Consider the following 20,329-nt stretch of genomic DNA (forward strand, 5'->3'; position numbering starts at 1 on the left):
CCTGAATGACAGTTTTACTTTTGTTTCTGCTGCCCCTCCCTGGACACACAATGCACATGTACATACAGATAGATGTGGATATGTAGATATAGTTGCATATCTCCATATCTAGTAATATATATATATATGCATGTTGCTATGTTGATTAATGAGGCGGGGTGGACTGTCCAGCCTCGAAAGTCTTGGGCAAATGCAGAGGAAGCCGTTAGGACCTAGCTGTGCTCCACGCCCAGCACGTGCCTCTCACCTCCCCGGGCTCACCTCCAGCCCTGCGAGAGGGAAGAGCAGAGGACCCAGAACTACACTTCCCAGGGTGATCTCCGCCCAGGCTCGCCCGCCCGCGCATGCGCAGTGATGGCACTGGGGGGCGGAGCTGCCGGGGCGCGCGCTAAAGGCGCCCCAGGCTTTCCCCGCCCCAACCCCCGCCAGTCGTAGCTCGACCCGCCGGCAGGAAGCTCCAGAGCGGCTCGCTCGGAGCCGGGGCCCCGGGGCAGCTGCTCCTCTTGTGGAAGAGCCGGGGAGAAGGAGGGGGGTGGACCCATTTCAGACCAAGCTAGGTAACGAGGCCTCCAGTCTGCTTGATCCCCCTCCCTCCACTGTCCTCCCCCCCTGCGCCGTGCACCCCGCTGTGCCCCTGAGGGGAGACCCGTCGCCCACCATCGCCCTGGCCCTCGGGGAGGTGGCGGGGGCGGGGTGCGGGGGGCCGTGTCCGCTTCGGGCAGGCTCGCCGCCCATCCCCCACTTTTCTCGCCGGGCGGGGGCGCTGGGGGAGGCGGGACGGACGCCGCGGAGACTCCGGGGTCCGTCGAGCGTCCGGAAAAGAGGAGACGCTTCTGGAAGGGGAGGGGGCGAGCCGAGAGCGCCCCCCGGAGCCGGGGGCCTGGAGCTGCCGGGAGGCCTGGCGGCGTCTGGGGCTGCTCCGGGAGCGGGGAGGGGGCCCCGACCACTGACGCTGCCCAGCCCCGAGACCCTGCCCGAGTCACTGCACCCTGCCCGCCTCAGTTTCCTCATCTGTAAAGTGAGCCAGTGAAGGAAACGGCAAACCAGATCGTGACCCCAACGGGGCCCCGGGTCAGACGCGACTTAAAACCTTTGAGCGATAAGCGGAGACGGTGAAGGTAGAAGAGGCAGGACCTGGCCTCGGAGGGGGGGAGGGGCCGTGACACCTGCTTCCAGCGGGGGGGGGAGTGGGGAGATCGCAGTGCCTAGGAGAGGGCTGAGGTGAAGAGAAGTTCACTTGTGAATGTATTAAGGCTGTCGTGGCCGTCGGGCTGTCCAGTATCCAGCAGGCAGGTGGAGAGGTCAGGCGAGCTTTGGTGGCGCGTAAACGGATCTCAGGATCGTCTGCGTAGAGATAACAATTGAATTGGTATCTTTGTATCATGTCCTAGCTAGCATTTATTTGGCACTTCGCTGTTTTCAGAGGGCTTTACCGTATTATCTCCTCTGATCCTCAGTGATAATCCTGCAGCGTAGGTACGACTGCTTTTAAGTCGCGATGCAGTCACATTTGTGGACGTCGTGTGGCCCTCTGTGTGATAGAAAGGGGTGCAAACCGTGCACCTTCCCTAATTTCCTGGAGCTGCCAGTACCTCCTCCTAAAAGAAAAGTTACCTTGAATTTATTTTGTGCACAATTACATGTATAATATATAGCTCCCACCGCTTTTTGTGTTGTGGATTCCTCTGGCCGTCTGACTAAGCCTATGGACACCTTTTCAAATTGTTTTAAAATGCACAAAATACATGGGATTGCAAGTGAAAGCATTATATTGAAATAGTGAAATATTTTTTAGGTAATTCTCTAACCCCAGGGATAAGTTTTCAGCGCTTAGCACCCAGAAGACATTTGTTTTTAGGTTTCTTCACAGGATTTTGTGGCTTCATGAGAACAAGGCCTTCCCCCCCCCCCAATATTTTGCCTGCCAGTTAAGTTAGGAGTGCGATTTTTCTCTAGTATTTTTGCGTTGTGAAGCCTCAAGTATTTGGCTTCTCTCAGTCTTTGGCAGTTTTTCATCTTAAAATTCTGAACTGAATGCCCTTTAATAAAACACCCGAGACCCTCACCATTCTTGTGAGCCTATCTTAAGAGAATTTTATTTTAAAAACAACTGTTTGAAAAGCTTAGCAGAGAATCGCATCTGCTGATAGAATTTTTTCATTGTTTTACTCTCATTTATGTTGACTTGTTTAACATTAACAGTTTGCTTTTTATCAATACTTTGTATACTTTCCCACCATCCTTCCCCCTCGGCCCAGGCATAGCCAAGACTCCCAGGGGTCTCGAGGTCACATGTGGTCCTCTAGGTCTTCAAGTGTGGTCCTTTGACTGAATGTAAACTTCACAGAACAAATCCTTTTATTAAGGGGATTTGTTCTGTGAAATTTGGATTCAGTCAAAGGGGGGCCCTTGAGAACCTAGAGGGTCATATGTGCCCTGGAGGTCAAAGGATTCCCTACCCCTGGAAGAGTGTGGGCAGCCAAGGTAGCTTCTTGACTACTTCTCTAGACTGGAAGTCTTTCTTCTTACTACTTCATGATGTAAATTTAGTCGGTCACAGAGTCTAGTGTAATAATAACTCACTTTTATCTAGCATTTTACAGTTCATACAAGGCATGCCTTGAAATTTACATTTAAAAATATATGTACTAATTGCTATGAATATTGGATGTAAAATAGATTCCACTATAATGTTGCCAACTACCTATAGCTACCTTTAGGGTCATCCTGGATGTTTAAGGCAATTTAATCTCTCAGCACTTGATATACCTAAGTATCCTGATATCAGATAAATATTTTAAGACGCTGAATTTATTGAGAGAAAATTTGTTCCATTCTCAGGGAGCTTTATGAACTAAATCATTGATTAATAGATATATAGTATTAGAAGCTTAGTCATTATTATGACAGTTAAGTATAACCCTTATAGGAATATGAATTTGGGCTTTTAAAAAGTTATTCCAAGATTTCTATGTTTAAGGAAAACCAGATGTAGGTTTATTTTGGTTTTCTGTATTTGGATATACCACAAAGTCATTTATTTTGAAGATGAAGACTTAGGTTTATGAGAGAGTTGATAATATACATGATTGTATTTATCAGTACTTGAATTTGATTTTATTTCTGCCATGTTACATATAGTAAGTCTGCTTCCTTAAATTTATTTATTCTGTATTAACCTGTTGAAATTAATCAAGATGAAGTGAAAGGTTTTTAATCTCTTATTTCTCGTGCATACTAGTTTCTAATACAGTTAAAGTTGTATAAGATGCATGGAGTCCTACTTGAAGGGATTTTGTCTTCCTTTCTATAGACTATATATTCTAAAGGAAAACTCTAGTAGTTCATTTTCCAGTGGATTTAGTTAGTCTATGTTAATGTGGAAAAGATAAATTTTTTTCATCGAAGAAATGTATTTGTAGTGAGTGTGTTATCAGAATTCCAATGACTTTTTAGTTCACATGAGTCAGTCCTGTTCTAATAATAACAGAATTGGAAGGACCATTAGTAAAGTTCTCTATTTCATTGCCCTTTCTTGGGATGGTTGTTTAAATGAATGACATAGAGCATTTACTCTCTGCTTTCTTTCTAGTATTGAAATGTTATATTTTAGAATATAACATCTATAACCCAATAATAATGTAATGTTTATGTTCATATAGGACCATGACTGGACTGATCCAGCGTTAGACATTTTCTTGTGGTTTATTTTCTAAGGCTACTGTATTTGAAAACGCAATAATAAAGGACAAACAGGGCTTCCTTTTTCATACTGGAAGCTTTAGATTATTAGCCCTTGCAGGAAAAGGAACATCCCCCATCTCTGTGATATGCAATATAGAGGCATCTAGTGAATGTTAAATACTAGTTGATAATTATATGGCTTTCAGTATTGTTTTAAATGGAGAACAGACCAGCATATCTTCAAGAAATATTTCTTCCTCCTCTTTTAAAAATTTTAAACTTGTTTATATGAATTAGGTCATTTTTCATAGTATAGTTGATAAATTAGAGGTTCTTTAATATACTTAATTGAAATTTGAGAATTTTAGACTTAATGTCAACTAAGTTAAATTTCAGCTTTTATCACTGAAATCTGAACTGTTGTATCAAACTGATCTATTTCTCTAGGGATAAGTTGCTAGGCTATAGAGCTGTGTGGTTTCAGGCCAACCCTTGTTTCTGGATCAGTTAACTGCTAGCATCCACAAAGCCTAGTGAGGATTTAATGGGCAAATGTTGCCAGTCACAATTTTGTTAATGAGTTTGGGCAACAAGACAACATTGGACAGTATGTGTTGGGGATGAAGGGGTGGAAATTGGCAAACATTTTCACCTAACATTGAATACTGTACTCAGAGACGTAAGTCAAGAATTTAAGATATATGGAATAAATTGCAAATCTGTGTGTTTGGCCTCCTAGGCTTATAGTGTAAAGGGAAATAGACTCTGAAGAGTCTACAGTTTTCTACATTGGGCACTTAAGACACAGTCACCTTCTCAACCTAGAAGATTCTTTCACCCCTGTTGATTGGTCAGTTCCTGATGGGAACTTCATTTTAAGGAAGGGTTTGGGCCAGCCATGCTCACGTCTTCATTCCTTTCTGGCCTCTGCTCTTGACTCTAAGGACCTTTTTCTTCACCTGGAAGATCTTCTCACCCTGGAAGATGCCTCAACCCTTACTGCCTAGAAACAGCCTTCTCTTCCTGGAAGATCCTTTTGATCCTATGGTCGCCTACTCCTCTATTGGTGAGTTCCTCTTCGAACCTCCAGTTGAGGAAGTTATAAGGCCAGCCATGCTTCTCGTCTACCATCTCCACTCCTGAGGCTCCAGGATTTTCCATGTTCCTGTGTGTGGGTCCTTCCTCACTCTCCATCCCCCTTTTATGTTGTCTTATCCCGTTAGAATGAGAATCTTTTTGCTTTTGTATTTATTAATGGCAGAGCCTAGCTTTCTTTTTACTTGTATTCCCAACACTTAGCACAGTGCCTGGTATATAATAAGCACTTAATAAATGTTTGTTGACTTGATTTTAGATACAAATTCTACTGTGCTCTGACTCTGAGAAAAGGAAATCGTTTTCATGCAAATTTTCAGTAACATGAGTTTTGTTATGCAACTTTCCTAATTTGCCAGTTAAGATCTGCTGTGAGAAATATTTGTGAATAGTTAATTTTCTGAAATTGACTAAGTGAAAAAAGTTATAACTAGTTATCATCTTTCAAGCATCTCAGAGTAATTTTGTGCCTATCTTATTTTCACATGCTTTTTGTTTAAGAAAAATAACAACTCTGTTTTACAGATTACTATCTCTCTGCCTTTATTTTTATTGAGTAAAAGTATACAGGCATTCAAGAATTGAGCTAAAATTAGACATTCTCCAGGGTCAGTCTGGTTAATAATTCCTTTCCAGTGTAATGTGAAAGAAACACTAAATTTGCTCTTCTAGTTTTTTTGGCACAGCTCTACCAGAAACAAATTTATTGTCTTCTAACTCTAAACATCTCATTTTAGAGAATGAGAAAACTCCAAAGAGAAAGAGATCCATTCCGTCTGTGAAAATCTCTCTGGCCCCAGTCATTTTTCATAAATAATTTAACGTTCTCAAACAAAAGGCAGAATTCCTCAATGAGAAAACACATACCTAGAAAGTTCAGGGCTTCCTGGCTTCAAGGCTGTTTCTTTATCATTTATGCCATCCTGCTTCCATAATAATTTTAAGTGGCTCAAGTTACTCTAAGATTCTAAGAGTTAGGAGTCTCTTAGTGACCACCTAGTCCAACCCCTTCATCTTTTGACTGAAGAAACCAAAGCTCAAAGATGATAACTAGCTTGCCTAAGAGGCCTCACACCCAGCTGTCTTGACTCCTAGGATCTTCTCTTCTTTCCACTTCTCTTCACCTACCTTATAAAAGTCCTATATAACAGCCACAAAGAACATGTACCATTTATGTAATACATATATGATGTATCAGAGTGTACAGAACATTTATGAAGTGCTCATTATGTATCAGGCACTGTTAAATGCTGGCAATACAAATACAAGCAAATGGAAACTTCTCTCTGAAAGTATTGACTAGGAATAGGAATAGAAAAGGGGACTGAACCTGGGTTTGCATTAATATACAGAACTCTTCACTCAGGAAACTCCCTTTACCACCTTGCAAGTTGGCACCTTTTACGCAACTTGAATTCTTAAGAAAGTTGCTTAGAGCTCTGAGACGTTAAGTGACCAGTGTCACACAATTGGTATTTGTCAGGAACTGGACTTGAACTCAGGTCTTCTGGCATTAAGGTTGGCTCTTTCTTTACTATACGTCTCTTGATAACTGGAGGTAGTGTGTGTATCAGTAAGGCAATAATAACAATACAGAAGATCTTCACATCTAAATTGCTATTACAGTGTGTTAGAATGGAAAGAATAAAGGACTTAGAGGCAGAAAAAACTTTGATAGTAGCCTGCCTCAGTTTTCTCATCAGTCAGATGGGGGTTTTTACCAGTCTTAACATACAGTGTGATTGTGAGGATCAAATGAGTTAATCTTTGTAAAACTACAATGTGTTGTATAAATGACAGCTATTGCTAATAGCCTCATCTGGGCTTTTAAAAGAGTATTTAAGTGGCCTAAGTCCCTTTTAAAAGTTGTCTGGATGATGCCTTCTTTTTCTAGAGGTTCTTCCAAATTTACTCAGACCTTTGGGCTCACTCCCCCACCTTTCTAAAGGCTGTGGGAACCGAGAGAACACAATGGGTTCTGCATCGATAACTAGCTATTGAGTGTTTGGCCCTAAGATGCAGTATTATTGTATTGAGCCCTTAGAGGCTCAAGGCAAGGAGTCATTTGGTTAAGTACACACTTCAAAGGAGGGTGAAGGGTCTCTCCTAGATGCCAGTATATGGAAAAGTTTCTCTAAAGATTGATATACCCCTCCAATTCCCCTTGCCTTTCCCAATCCTAGAGTCGCTGGGAACCAGCTTTTAGCGCCATCAGGATAGTCAGGCATTTATCAAGTGCTTGCTATGTGCCAGTCATCATGCAAAGCACTAAGGATATGGAGAGGCAGAAAGCAGAACTGCCCTCTAATGGAGGAAATAACATGTAAATAATAAGCTACATACAAGCAATATACAAGGTAGATTGAAGGTAATCTGAGAAGTGAAGGCGCTAATACCTGATGGGACCAGGAAAGGCTTGCAGAAGTGGGGTTTGAGCTGAGTCTTGAAGGAGGCCAGGGAAACACAGGGGAAAGGGAAGTGCAGAACATTCCAGGCATTGAGGCCAGCCAGTGTGGAAGCTTAGATACAGGAGATGGAGTGTTGTGTTCAAGGAACTACAAGTAAGCCAGTATAATTAAATCATAGACAAAAAGAAGGTGCCAAGTTATAAAGAGTTAAATGCTAAACAGAGGAGTTTATATTGACATGTGGTCAGACCTGGGGAAGAAATCACCTTGGCAGCTATTTGGAGGATGATCTGGAATGAGGAGATGAGGTGAGGAGACAAATTAGAAGGCCATTGGATAGTCCAGTGCAAAAGGTAGTGCTTTGGAATAGGGTTTGGGCTGTGTACATGAAAAGAAGGGGACAAGAACGAGAGATGGGATGAGGGTAGAAATGACAGGATTGGCCAAAGATTGGATGTATTGGGTTAGTTGGAATGAGGAGTCTAGAATGATATTATGTATTAATTTGAGGAAAGATTTAAATGAGTGGTTCTTAAATTGTTCTCAACTCCAGAACACTGACTTTACTTCTCAAATTAAGTAAACATTTGGCCAGCCAGACAAATATTATACACACTAGTCTCATTGGGAGGAAGCTTGTATGCGATTTAGGCCTTGAAGAATGGAGAGGGACTTCAAAATATGGAAATGGGAGTTGAGAGGTGAAGGAAAGTAGCCTTTACAAAACACAGAGCATGACACAAACAAAGGCAGGGGAAAGGTCAGGATTAGAATGGCAGTCCATTATGCCTCAATTTTAAAAGCTATGTAGGAAAGTAGTATGGTAGAACCTCCTGATATAAAATCTCGTCTCTCCTTCTCCCCTTCAGTCCTAGCATTTACTTTGGAAATCTAGTTTTATCATCTTCTATTATAGCTGTCCCCACACATAGGAAAACCTTTACAAACAAAATACGTGTTTGGTAACCTTTGTTGTGACCCCCAGCTGACTGACAGGAAAGCATATTTATGGTAACTGATAATGTTTCTTCCTGGACAAAGCCTAGAACAGGCTATCTTGGTGGAGAAGATCAGTGATCACTTTGCCTGTTTTCTCTTCAGTGAAGTTTTTATAATTCATTCAGATGGTGTTGATGATCATTAAAAGGAAGCATGGTGTAGTGGAAAGTGTAGCACTTAAAATCAGAAGACCTCAGTTTGAATCCTGCCTGGCATTGTCACTTAACTAGTTGTTACCTGAAACTGGCTATTACCATCAGATTTCTTCAGATTTATTCCTACTATTGTCCTTGTTCAAAAAATCCCAGCTTTTTAAGCAACATTCTTCTGGTGTGATGCATGGCTCTAAGTCATGGAATACTGTACTGTAGACTGAAAAATAGGTGTTCAGGGTCCTCCAGCTGGCAATGGAGGAGTACATGGTGGATGTGAGCAGACTGTAGCACATTACGCATGACATTTTTTCAGTAGAAGTGGTATGAAAGAAGTCTTCAGGGAAATATATAACCATAAAAAGTTGTGCTGAGGGGCAGCTAGGTGATGCAGTGAGTAGAGCACCAGCCCTGGAGTCAGGAGGACCTGAGTTCAAATGCCACCTCAGACACTTGACACATATACTAGCTGTGTGACCTTGAGCAAGTCACTTAACCCCAATTGCCCTGCCAAAAAACAAAAACAAAACAAAAAACCAAAAGTTATACTGAGCACATAGCAAAAGTGAGAAATAAACTTCTCACAGCAAAACTGAGAAATGTATTTCTTGCATGCTCCATTGGAATCTCCATATCAGGAGACCTTGAGGAAGGCCTCGAGATGTTGCGGTCCCCTGTGTGGTGAATTTATAAGAAGTTGCTGATTAGAGTTGCATAGGATAGACAGGCATGGGTGGATTGCAATCTACGTCATTGGAGAGATTGTCCATGTCAGCGGCCTGTAAGTGTATGTTAAAAGCACCAGCATTTTGTTCGTCTGCCTTGGTGGGATTACATTTAGTAGCAGAATGACTCTGCCATTGACTTGGTATCAACAACAGTACTAACTTGAAAATAGTATGTTAATATAATTATCCTGTTTACAATTATTAAAGCCTACTATGGTTTCTGGATCTGAATAACTATAGGATATATAAATGGTATTGACAACAGAGGGAAGATCTTTATGGATTATACAGTTATGTGAGTCTTGTCAGTCAAAAATAGCATGCTGCTTTTAACTCTAGGTTATACAAAAAAATAGTATCTATTGAGTTAATATTAGATAAGTACTTTTGAAAAAAAAAAGACAAGCACAAGGAAAACAGTCCAATTGATAGTTCACAATTCTGTGTTCCTTTGCGATTGTCACTGATCATTGTATTTTTAAGAGTTGTTAAGTCTTTCACTGTTAATTATTACAATATTGCTGTTACTTTGTACATTTTGTTCACCTGGTTTTCTTGACTTCACTTTGCATTATTTCATATATAAGTCTTCCTAGGCTTTTCTGAAACCATCCCCTTCTTCATTTCTTACAGCCCAATAATATTCTACCACAATTTGTTCAGCCATTCCAGAGTTGATGGGTGACCCCTCAGTTTCCAATTCTTTGCCACCACAAAATGAGCTGCTATCAATATTTTTGTACTCATAGGTCCTTTTCCCATTTTTATGATCTTTTTGGAATACAGGCCTAGTAGTGGCATTGCTGAGTCAAAATGTATGCACAGTTTTAAAACCCTTTGGGCATAGTTCCAAATTGCTCTCAGTTCCCTATATATTTGAGAAATGAGACCTGAAACTTGGCTGTGAAATTTTTGCCCCCAGTTTCATGTTTTTCTTTACTCTTGATTTGTAAATAAGTTTACCAAATGGTAAAATTAGCCAAAGCATTTCCTTAGATAAAGTGCAACAGCACTTTATCTCCACCACCTCAAATAGAGATGGTGATGGGGAAGAGTCTTATACTTTGGAAGCCAGTGAAGCTTGGAGAGATTTTCAGTTTCCCTCCTCTGATTTTATGAAGATGGTGATGCTGAAGGTTGTATTGTATGTTTTCTTCCCATCTGTTACTTTGTGCTATGTGATAATCTTAAGCTTTTTCTGTTACCCTGCATTACTGTCATGCCTCATGTTGGCACAGAGATGGAGATGAAAGCCCTGCCAGCATAGTGAGAGCTCTGAAAGCATAGACCAGAAATGTCAAACACAAGGCCCACATGTGGCCCACAGCACTCCCGAGTGCAGCCTGAATCACATTCATTTGTAATTGAAAAATATTTAACAAAACATAAAAACGTAGATATTACATTTTAAGATGAAGTCAGTATGCAGCTCACAAGGGGTCCTTGTGTATGCATCAGTAGCCTCCTATTTCGGTTTGATACCACTGGGAACTTGGTCATCTGTAGGTGTCTGACCCGTGCCTGAACCAAAGTCTGTATGTAATGCCCCTGATCAGCCATCATCTAGCATTGCCTGAAGACTTGTATTGGGCAGAACCCCTTTCTTAAGTAGTCTATTGTCTCCCAATTAATAGGACATTTTTATTTACAAACTTAAACCCAACTCTGCAACTTCACCCGTTGTTAGTTCTATCGTTGTTAGTTCTTACGTCTGGGCTAAACAAAATAAGTATTAATTCTACTTCTATATGATTTTAACTGATAATAGAGGCAAGGTTATTTTTTAAGAAAATTGATTTTTATGATTGGAAATTTTCTATACCGCTACAAAGAATATTGAATTTTAAACTAAATCTAATAAAATAATGTTTTTTAAATCATTGGGGATAATATCTGACTAGAATAAATGTAAAATCATAGGTTTTATCAAGAACAGTTCCTTTCAGATGACAGCATGTAAGTACCTAATTTGTTGTGCTTCAAGATAATTTGACTAATTCTGGTGAGAATTCATTAGTATGAATAAATTTGACATTATTATCTGAAGTGTATAGAGCATCTACCCTGGTACTTGATATTTTGTTGGCTTTGATTTTGATACTGGAGGGTGTTGTTACTACAGATCTAGAGAATAAGCAAAATAAAATACTAATGATGGTTTTTTTCCCCTTATCTACTAACAGGGAAATGACAAATTGAACTGAACATAAAAGGTGTATGAAGATTGATAGGTTATATCTCTCCTCTTCCCCCACCCCCCAAATTTTTTTAAATCAATGGGAAATGTGCGAACAAATCAGCATTGAAAGAAGAATATTGTCAATGGCTTCACAGTCTTTGCGCCCAGAATCAGCTAAGACTCATTTGATAAAGGGGAAAAAACAGCAGCAGCAGCAGCATCAACAGGAGGACAGGTCCTCAAATAGAGATGGTGATGGAGAAGAATCTTACACATTTGAAGCCAATGAAGCTTGGAAAGATTTTCACAGTTCACTCTTACGATTCTATGAAGATGGTGAACTTTGTGATGTGACACTGAAGGTGGTATTGCATCTTTTCTTCCCATCTGTTACTTTGTTATGTGACAAATCTTAAGGTTTTTTGTTACCCTGTGCTACACTTATGCCTCATCTTGGTATGGAGATGACCCCTAAGTTCATGAATGCCATGCCAGCATAGTAAGAGCTCTGGTAGGGCTAAATCAGTGGCACTCCCATGTTTTTTCTTGTTTGTTTGTTTTGGTTTTGGTTCACAGAGCAGTATTCTTTGCCATGAGCAGTTGAAACACTGAACGTTTAAGCAAGGGTTCCTGGGCAGTCAGGGCTTCATACACATTACCCAGACCTTGGGGTTTCTCTGCCTTTTCTTTATTTTTTCTATTCCTTTATTTCCCCAGGACTCTAAGGAGAGGAGGTATCCTTACACCTCCTGGGATAGAACTCTGATGACCTTCTTGACACCTACCTAGCAGGCAACAAATTTCAGCTAGGGGTGGAGTCTGGGAATATGCAAATCCTGAGGGTTGGAGAGGAGTTTAGTAGTATACTGAGCACTAGTGCGATGCAGGACGCTCTAAGCCAAAAAGTCAAAGTACGGGCCTTGCCCTATGATGGTGTGTCCATCATAGCAGGATCAGCTTGCCTAAAATGAGAGAGGCTCTTCCCCAGAAGATGCCATCTGAACATACTCCGAGTCATAACTCTTCGTTTAATTTTTTGGGTATTTTAACATCTATGAATATAATTAATAGAAACTGAATCTTGCCTCCATTATCAGTGAGGATCTTGTAGAAGAAGTATTGCACTGACCTTGCAGATCCTTGCCCTTTTCCTCTCTCCATTTCTTCACCTGATTCTCCCCCAATCAGTTTTTTTTTCTCCTCAGATTTTCCTGGAGGGCACTTTCTTCGACCTATACTTTGTCCTTAAAACTTTCTGTCTTGTATTTATACTTACCTATGTAGATGTCACCTGCCTAATAGAATGTCCATTTTCCCCCCCTGAAGGATTATTCTGTTTTGCTGGGTAGGTGATTCTTGGTTGTATTTCTAGTTCCTTTAGCCTCTCAAATATCACATTATAAGCCCTCCGATCCTCTAATGTAGAAGCCACTAAATCTTGTGTTATTCTGACTGTGGCTCCATGATATTTGAATTGTTTCTTTCTGGCTGTTTTGAAGTATTTTCTTCTTCACCTGGGAGCTCTGGAATTTGGTTACAATATTCCTGGGAGTTTTAATTTTGGGGTTTCTTTTAGGAGGTGAGGGGTGGATTCTTTTGATTTCTATTTTGCCCTTTGGTTCTAGGGCATTTGGACAATTTTCCTTGATAATTTCTTGAAATATGATGTCTACACTCTTTTTTTGAACATGGCTTTCAGGTAGTCCAAAATTCTTAAAATTTTTTCTCCTTGATCTGTTTTTCAGGTCAGCTTTTCCAGTGAGGTAGTTTACATTTTCTTCTATTTTTTTTCATTCTTTTGATTTTTTTTCTTGATATCTCATGGAATCATTAGCTTCCACTTGCCTAATTCTTATTTTTTTTTTATGGGGGAAGGTAGGGTAGTTGGGGTTAAGTGACTTGCCAAGGGTCACACAGGTAGTAAGTGTGTCGTGTGTCTGAGGTCGGATTTGAACTCAGGTCCTCCTTCCTCCAGGTCTGGTGCTCTATTTGCTGCGCCACCTAGCTGTCCCATCCTGATTCTAATTTTTAAGGAATTATTTTCTTCAGTGAGCTTTTGTATCTCCTTTTTCATTTGGTCAATTCACCTTTTTAAGGAGTTCTTTTCTTCAGTGAATTTTTGTATATCTTTTCTCATTTAGCCAATTCTGTTTTTCAAGGTGTTATTTTCTTTAGTGTTTGTACCTCTACCAACCTGTTGACTTGTTTGTCATGATTTTCTTAGATCATTCTCATTTCTTTTCCCAACTTTTCCTTTACCATTCTTGTTTGATTTTTAAAATTCTCTTTCGAACTCCTCTAGGAATTTTTTGTTTTTGAGACCAATTCACTTTTTCTTTTAGGCTTTGGCTGTAGCAGTTCTTTGACTTTCTTGTCTTCTGAGTTTGTGTTTTACTCTTCCCTGCCCCCATAGTAACTTTCTAATATCAGGTTCTTCTTTGTTGTTGTTTGCTCATTTTTCCTGCCTGTTTCTTGACTTTTAACTTTAGAGTTGGGTTCTGCTTCTGGGGTGGGACACTGTCCCAAGCTTCAGGCTTTTTGTGCAGCTGTTTTCAGAGCTAGTTCTGGGAGCCTGCAAGTTTTTATTTCTTCCAAGCTGGTATGATCTAAGGAGACATGTGGTTACTGCTCTCCTGGTCAGTGCTCTGATCTGTGAGCAACCACAGAGACTCCCTTCCACCGTGGAACTGTGACCAGGGTCCCTGCTCCCCTCTGGCTGCAAGCTCTGTTGTGCTTGTGCTCCTCCTCATCTTTGGACTGTGACCCAGGATTGCATCCTAGATCTACCTATGGGCAATGCAACTGAGTCTTCTACTCAGTGCCAGTGAGGGGACCCCTGTTTGACCCCCTTAACCTTCTGTGGACTGAGCTCTGGAAGCTGCTGTTGATGATGATAATTTAGTGGCGCCCCCCCCCCCCCAAGGCCTGCTGTTGGCTATCTGGGATAGACTCTGTTCTCTCACCCCAACCCAGTGTGATAGACCTTTCCTGCCAACTTTCTTGGGCTGGAAAATTGTTTTACCCCATCCTTTTCTGCTGTTCCAGACTTCCTTTTTAAAAGTTATTTGGAGGGGACTTTGGGAGAGCTTAGGCAAGTCTGCCTTTTTGGCTCTGTCCTTTAAATTTATTTTAACCAAGAAATTTAAACATGTATGGAGAAGTAGAGACTATCAAAAACCACATGAAGAGCTCTTCCTCTCGTTGATTTGTAGAGCTTGGGTTAAGAGTCAGCAGAAGTAGAACAATGTGTCTGGGAACTCTAGAATGTTTGTTATGCAACAGTGCTGCTACATCATGTAATTCCGTATTCTGTAACATCTAATTTAACAATGCTAGCATAAAAACTGAATCCTTTCAGTAGTATATACAAGCAGGGCAGCTAGGTGGCACAGTGAGTAAAGCACTGGCCCAGGAGTAAGGAGGACCTGAGTTCAAATGTGCCCTCAGACACTTGACACACTAGCTCTGTGACCTTGGGCAAGTCACTTAACCCCAATTGCTCTGCCTTCCCCCATTCCAAAAAAAAAAATTATATACAAAAAATCCAGAAAGTGATTCTAGAGATACTTAAGATTTTATACATTTCTAAAAGAAAATTTTTAAGCAGCAAACTTAACATTCTGCTCTGGGATTTAAGTAAATTTGTAATTGATAAATTTTTTTGGTCTAGGTTGCCAACTGTATTTTATTGGACTCTTAGTCCTGCATTTTGTATTTTTCTAAAATATTTATGCTACGAAATTCAAATAGAAAAAAACATTTTGTAGCTCTAGCTCGTAATTAAATAGGCTGTGTTTGCCCTTTCTACTCCAAGAAAAATTCCTATGGTTTATAATATCTTCATAATTCACATTGTAGCACATTCATTATTACTGGGTTGTAGGATTTATATTGTAGTCTTAGAGCTATTCTTGTGTTTGTTACTCTCTTCAGGCAACTGTCTTATGTCGGGTTTAGTTTTATTTTTGTCCAGACCTATGATTTCATTGGTGTAGTGAATCACACTTGTGAAAATTCCATGGTTAGAGATTGGTGACTCCTCGGGTCATTTCTGCAGCCTTAGTTGCCTGAGGCCCTGGGAAGGGAAGTGATTTGTCTTTGGTCTCAGAGCTAGATTTGTGAGAGTAAGACTTAAGCTCAAAGGACAGGCCTTTTTCCTTTATACAATGCAATTATTGGTTAGCCTTTCAGAGGAAATTTACAGAAGTAGCATATTCCATATGAAAATTCACATGAAGAAGAAAAATAATTTAACATTTTTTATTTACATTAATTGTATTCTTATTTCCATTCTTAAGTTTTTCCCACACACAACTGCTTTAGGAAGCTTACCTTGGAAGAGGAAAATTAGTAAGGCCAATCTAGAAATTGGTCAAATGGACATTCCTGTCCCAAATAGTTTAAGATAGAAGCTTTTGTTTTTTATGAAAATTGGAAATAATAAATTGATACTCTTCATATATTCTGATTAATAAAATTTTTCAGTCTGGAGGATGAGCTTGTTTTGTAAGTACTAAGTAAATATGGATTCTCTTAGTAATTTTTTAAAATAACTTTCAGACCTATATGATATAGCTTATTTCATTTGCAAAGTTGACTTAGAGAAATTTGTACTATAAATGGATTTAAGTATTTCTTTTTTGAAAAAAGCATATAATTTCAATGTTTTGTATATAAATAAAAGGAAAAATTCTCTTAAAAAACCCTAGAATCTTTCTTTGGGTTAAACATTGCTTAAGGGAACTTGTCCCCTTTTTTATTTTTTACTCCTTTATTAATGATTTAGAAATGTAGTTATTGAGCTCTTTCAAGTTACTACTAAGTTTTTAACTTTGAAAGGCCTTAGCTCTGATCGGCCATATACCAAATTTAAAAATTAAACTGGTTGAACTGAAGGGGAAAAAATGGGTCTACAGTTGGCTTAGTTCTAAAGTAAGAGATTACTAATTTGCTCTTTAAAAAAATACCAAAACTTCAGCATTTCTCAGCTATAAGCATGGACTTAGACTATTTTTGCATTACTTTCCCTTCTTCCAATAGGTTGGTTCAAAGCTAATCTCCTGCCACAAACTGGTACTGGCTTGTGTTATTCCTTACTTCAGAGCCATGTTTCTTTCCGAAATGGCTGAAGCTAAGCAGACACTCATTGAGATCAGGGATTTTGATGGTGATGCAATAGAAGACTTGGTGAAGTTTGTCTATTCTTCCCGGCTCACTTTGACAGTTGACAATGTCCAGCCTCTTTTATATGCAGCCTGTATTCTCCAGGTAGAGCTGGTGGCTAGAGCTTGTTGTGAATACATGAAGTTACATTTTCATCCTTCTAATTGCTTGGCAGTCCGAGCTTTTGCAGAGAGTCACAACCGCATTGACTTAATGGACATGGCAGACCGATATGCCTGTGAACATTTTGCTGAAGTGGTGGAATGTGAAGATTTTGTGAGTGTGTCACCCCAGCATCTCCATAAGCTTTTGTCCTCGAGTGATCTAAACATTGAGAATGAAAAGCAGGTCTATCGTGCCGCCATCAAGTGGCTTCTTGCCAATCCTCAGCATCATGCGCTATGGTTGGATGAAATACTTGCTCAGGTAGGATAAAATGGAGATATAATTGTATTGAAGGAAGAAGCAGGAGCATTGTGAAAACATAGCTATGTGTTTCTTCTGCTGGGGGAAAAATACATATTATGAGAAGAAATATAGTAGTCATTGATTGACTATAATGCTTAAAAAGGTTTTAACTGGCAATACTTGGTGTACCGCTAAGTGTACTAATAAGACAACAAATTGGATCTTTGCCTGTTTTATCTGTGGCTATTAACAGTTTATAGACTTTTGAGTGGGGGTTTGTTCTTGCTAGCCTAGGACTAGAAATCCTATTCACTAATTTTTAAAAACCAAAATGTTAGAAATGGCCCTCTTCTGTCCTTTAATATGAAAAAACTGTTGTTCTGAATTAAAATCTACACTTTAGAAAATTGAGTCTATACAGAAACGAATGAGGTTAAAAGAATTATGACATCAAAAACATTTACAATAAAAAACACACAAATGTCTCCTGACAAAATGAAACTGCAGCATAATTAGAGCTGTTAACAATTTCGAAATCTTTATGAATTGCTTTGCTCAACAAAAATTCTGGTTGACCCTACTAAGGAAAGAAATGCTACTTTAAGGACTATGTTTACTTACCTACTCATCACACCTAAGCATTCAAGCTCTTGCTCAGTAGAGGAGTTAGCTATCCTACTGATGATAATCGTTTTCCAAGCTACCATTTCTTTAATACAAGGTTATATTTTTCAAAGATTTTTAAATGCCAATGGAAGCAGATGGAGTCTTTATGAACTTCTGAATGATGGGTGCCTTTAGTTTAGTTTGTAGGCATGCAGACTAGTCTGAAAAAGCAGTTTTGTTACAGTTTTTATTATGAATGAATTTTAAAACTAGATACATTCCATAATATCCATAAATAAAACTTGTTCTATGAAGTAGTGATTTTAGGAGCGAATGTATGTAGTACTTAAACCCATACTGCTCAAAACATTTTCTGGAACTTTTATTTTGGAATTGCCATCGCTGTCAGTGGACAGCCTGCACAAGAAAAGTCAGTCTCTTTATGGTTACTGTATTTTGGATTAAGCATGGTGTTACCTAGTCTAGTCATCCATCTTATTATATTTAAGACCTGAATTCACGTTAGCCTCAAGCACTTGGTAGTTGTGTGACTTTGGGCAAGTCACTTAACCTCAGTTTGCCATAATTTCCTCAAGTGAAAAATAACAACATCTACCTCTCAAAGTTACTGTGAGCATCAGATGAGATAATATTTGTAAAGTGTTTCAGCACAATGTAGCATAGCATGTAGTAGCTGCTTTATAAATATTTATGCCCTTCTCCCTTCCCCTTTTATTCATTAAGTGGGTTTTTGATATTTCCAAAAATCAGTTTTACCTTCAAAAAACAAAGATTTGCTGCAAATAAGAATATTTAAAAGTATGTGCATAGGTGCTAAAATTAATCCATGTTAGGAAAACATTCCACAAGTGCTTTGAGGGAATGGTAGGAATAAGTATACAGCCTTTAGGTTGGCATCTTTGAAGGGAAATATTCTTTTGTATAACTTCGTTTGTTGGTTAAAAACAAAATAGTCTCGTTGTTCCATAGACACCTCTAATAACAATAAATCAGTCAGTAAACATTTGTTAAGTGCCTCCTATGTGCTATGTCTGTTAAGCACTTATATGCAAGGCATTAGGACTGTCAGGTTAAAGGAGATAATCCCTGCTCTCAGAGAACTTAACATTCTATAGGAGAAAATGTGGAGATGCAGAGATGACTGTAGATACGTGTGTGAATACACATACATACCTATGTGTGTGGATCAGTAGAACTGAATAAATGTGTATCTGATTAACGCAGGGCAGCCAGGGACAGAGAGGATTAGCATTTGGGGTGGGATCAGTAGAAATTTTGTGCAAAAAGAGTTGAGAAATAGAAAAGTAAAATTGTTTTTTCCTGAGAGGAGTTTGCCTTCTATTCATATTAAGCTTTTACCTAAACCAAAAAAAAAAAAAAAGAAAAGAAAAACCTCCAAAACCTAAAGCAGGAGTTTATCAGACTTTGTCTTTGAGATGGACTTTGGATGGTGACAGTATCACTCAACCCACATATCTAGGCTATTTAGAACAATGCTACTCATCCTCTGTGACCCTGTTCACATGCACGTAAGTTGCTTTCCCTTATTTGTGCACATCTCTCCCAAGGGATAAAAGTGACTATTCCTATCCTGTGCACTTTCATAGCACTTTTAAAAAAATCACCTTTACCTTTATACTTTAATTTACATACATAACTTACCTCCACTGCCTCATCCCCCAACTAGTTGCCTTGAGGGTAGAGACTGAGTCTTAATTGTCTTTAAATATTCTCTTTTGGCTCCTAACAGTGCAGGTACTCAATAAATGTTTATTAAGTGTGTATTAAGTTAAGGTTTAAAAAGCACGATTAAACTTTTCATCTGGTCTAACAACTTTAAATTCAGGTTTTAAGAAGGGATGTATACCCCATGTCAGACAGTTTAACCCAAGGAGACCCAGTCTAAGGCATTGAAATAGGGAGTACAACTTAAATCAACCACAAATAAAAAATCATTTATCCATGCTTACTTTGTGCTAATCACTGGACTTCCAAATAGAAAATTGAGACTGGCCTTGCCCTCAAGGAGCTCACATTCTAACTGGATGAGGTGACACCTAAGGAAGGTTCAGTTCAGCAAATAAAAAGACCAAGCAGTTATTAGGGTCTGGCAGGAAGTGTAGTGCAGCAGAGGGCAAGGACGTGAAGGATCTCAGGAGTAATGGTGGGGTGGATGGTCCCTTACAAAGAAGATCCAGGGTCAGAGTGGAATGGCACTATGGCAGAGGTGGGCATTCTACATTGCAGTTAGCTATCCACTTGGTATTTAACATCAGTGTAACAACTTAATACTTTGTTCACGATTCCTTCAGGTTCGACTACCACTGTTGCCCATTGATTTTCTTATGGGTGTTGTGGCAAAAGAAGAAATTGTCAAGCAAAATCTAAAATGTAGGGATTTACTTGATGAAGCAAGAAATTACCATCTTCACTTGAGCAGCAGGGCAGTGCCTGACTTTGAGTACTCCATTCGAACCACTCCAAGGAAGCAGACTGCTGGTAATTCAATTTCCCTTTTCATCAACAAATGCTGATGGGTTGTGATTGCCGTTGATGTACTTTGGGTTGGTAGTGTTAAACTTTGTGCAAAATAATTTTGAATAAATAAATAAGTGAGCGCCACTAAGTATGTCTGAATATTCCTATAAATATGCATCCTCCCTCCCCATATGAGGTGTAGACTCAGTTTCACTGAGAACTCCTCTGCCAGTTTGTCAGAGTCAAAATGTGGGGTTTGAGACGCAGATGAGTGTTATACGAAGAAGCAGGCAGGATTGGGAGAAGTTCCTTCCCATCATCAGCTTTGGCAAGTTTCTGTCAGGTTACCTGGGTCCACATCCCGGATATTCTGATAACCAGCTGTACAGTCTGGGACATTGACGTGAA

At 39.6% G+C, this 20,329-nt stretch overlaps 1 protein-coding gene across 4 annotated transcripts in view; it reads left to right on the plus strand.

Moving 5' to 3' along the window:
• The first annotated feature begins 332 nt into the window (after positions 1 to 332).
• KLHL8 (kelch like family member 8) overlaps positions 333 to 20,329 on the plus strand; it is a 39,158-nt gene continuing 19,161 nt past the window's right edge. Inside the window, exons 1-5 of one of the 4 annotated variants that reach the window (XM_036763098.1) lie at positions 386 to 557; positions 4,629 to 4,750; positions 11,250 to 11,607; positions 16,286 to 16,834; positions 19,756 to 19,942. In XM_036763098.1, the coding sequence (XP_036618993.1) occupies positions 11,284 to 11,607; positions 16,286 to 16,834; positions 19,756 to 19,942 (1,060 nt within the window). In that variant the 5' untranslated portion in view covers positions 386 to 557; positions 4,629 to 4,750; positions 11,250 to 11,283. Of the gene's footprint in view, positions 558 to 1,097; positions 1,119 to 4,628; positions 4,751 to 11,249; positions 11,608 to 16,285; positions 16,835 to 19,755; positions 19,943 to 20,329 lie in introns of those variants that run through there. The other 3 variants (XM_036763097.1, XM_036763096.1, XM_036763099.1) reach the window with 3 other exon arrangements.

Source organism: Trichosurus vulpecula, chromosome 6 (genome assembly GCF_011100635.1).
Source record: "Trichosurus vulpecula isolate mTriVul1 chromosome 6, mTriVul1.pri, whole genome shotgun sequence".
In the NCBI taxonomy this organism is placed as follows: domain Eukaryota; kingdom Metazoa; phylum Chordata; class Mammalia; order Diprotodontia; family Phalangeridae; genus Trichosurus; species Trichosurus vulpecula.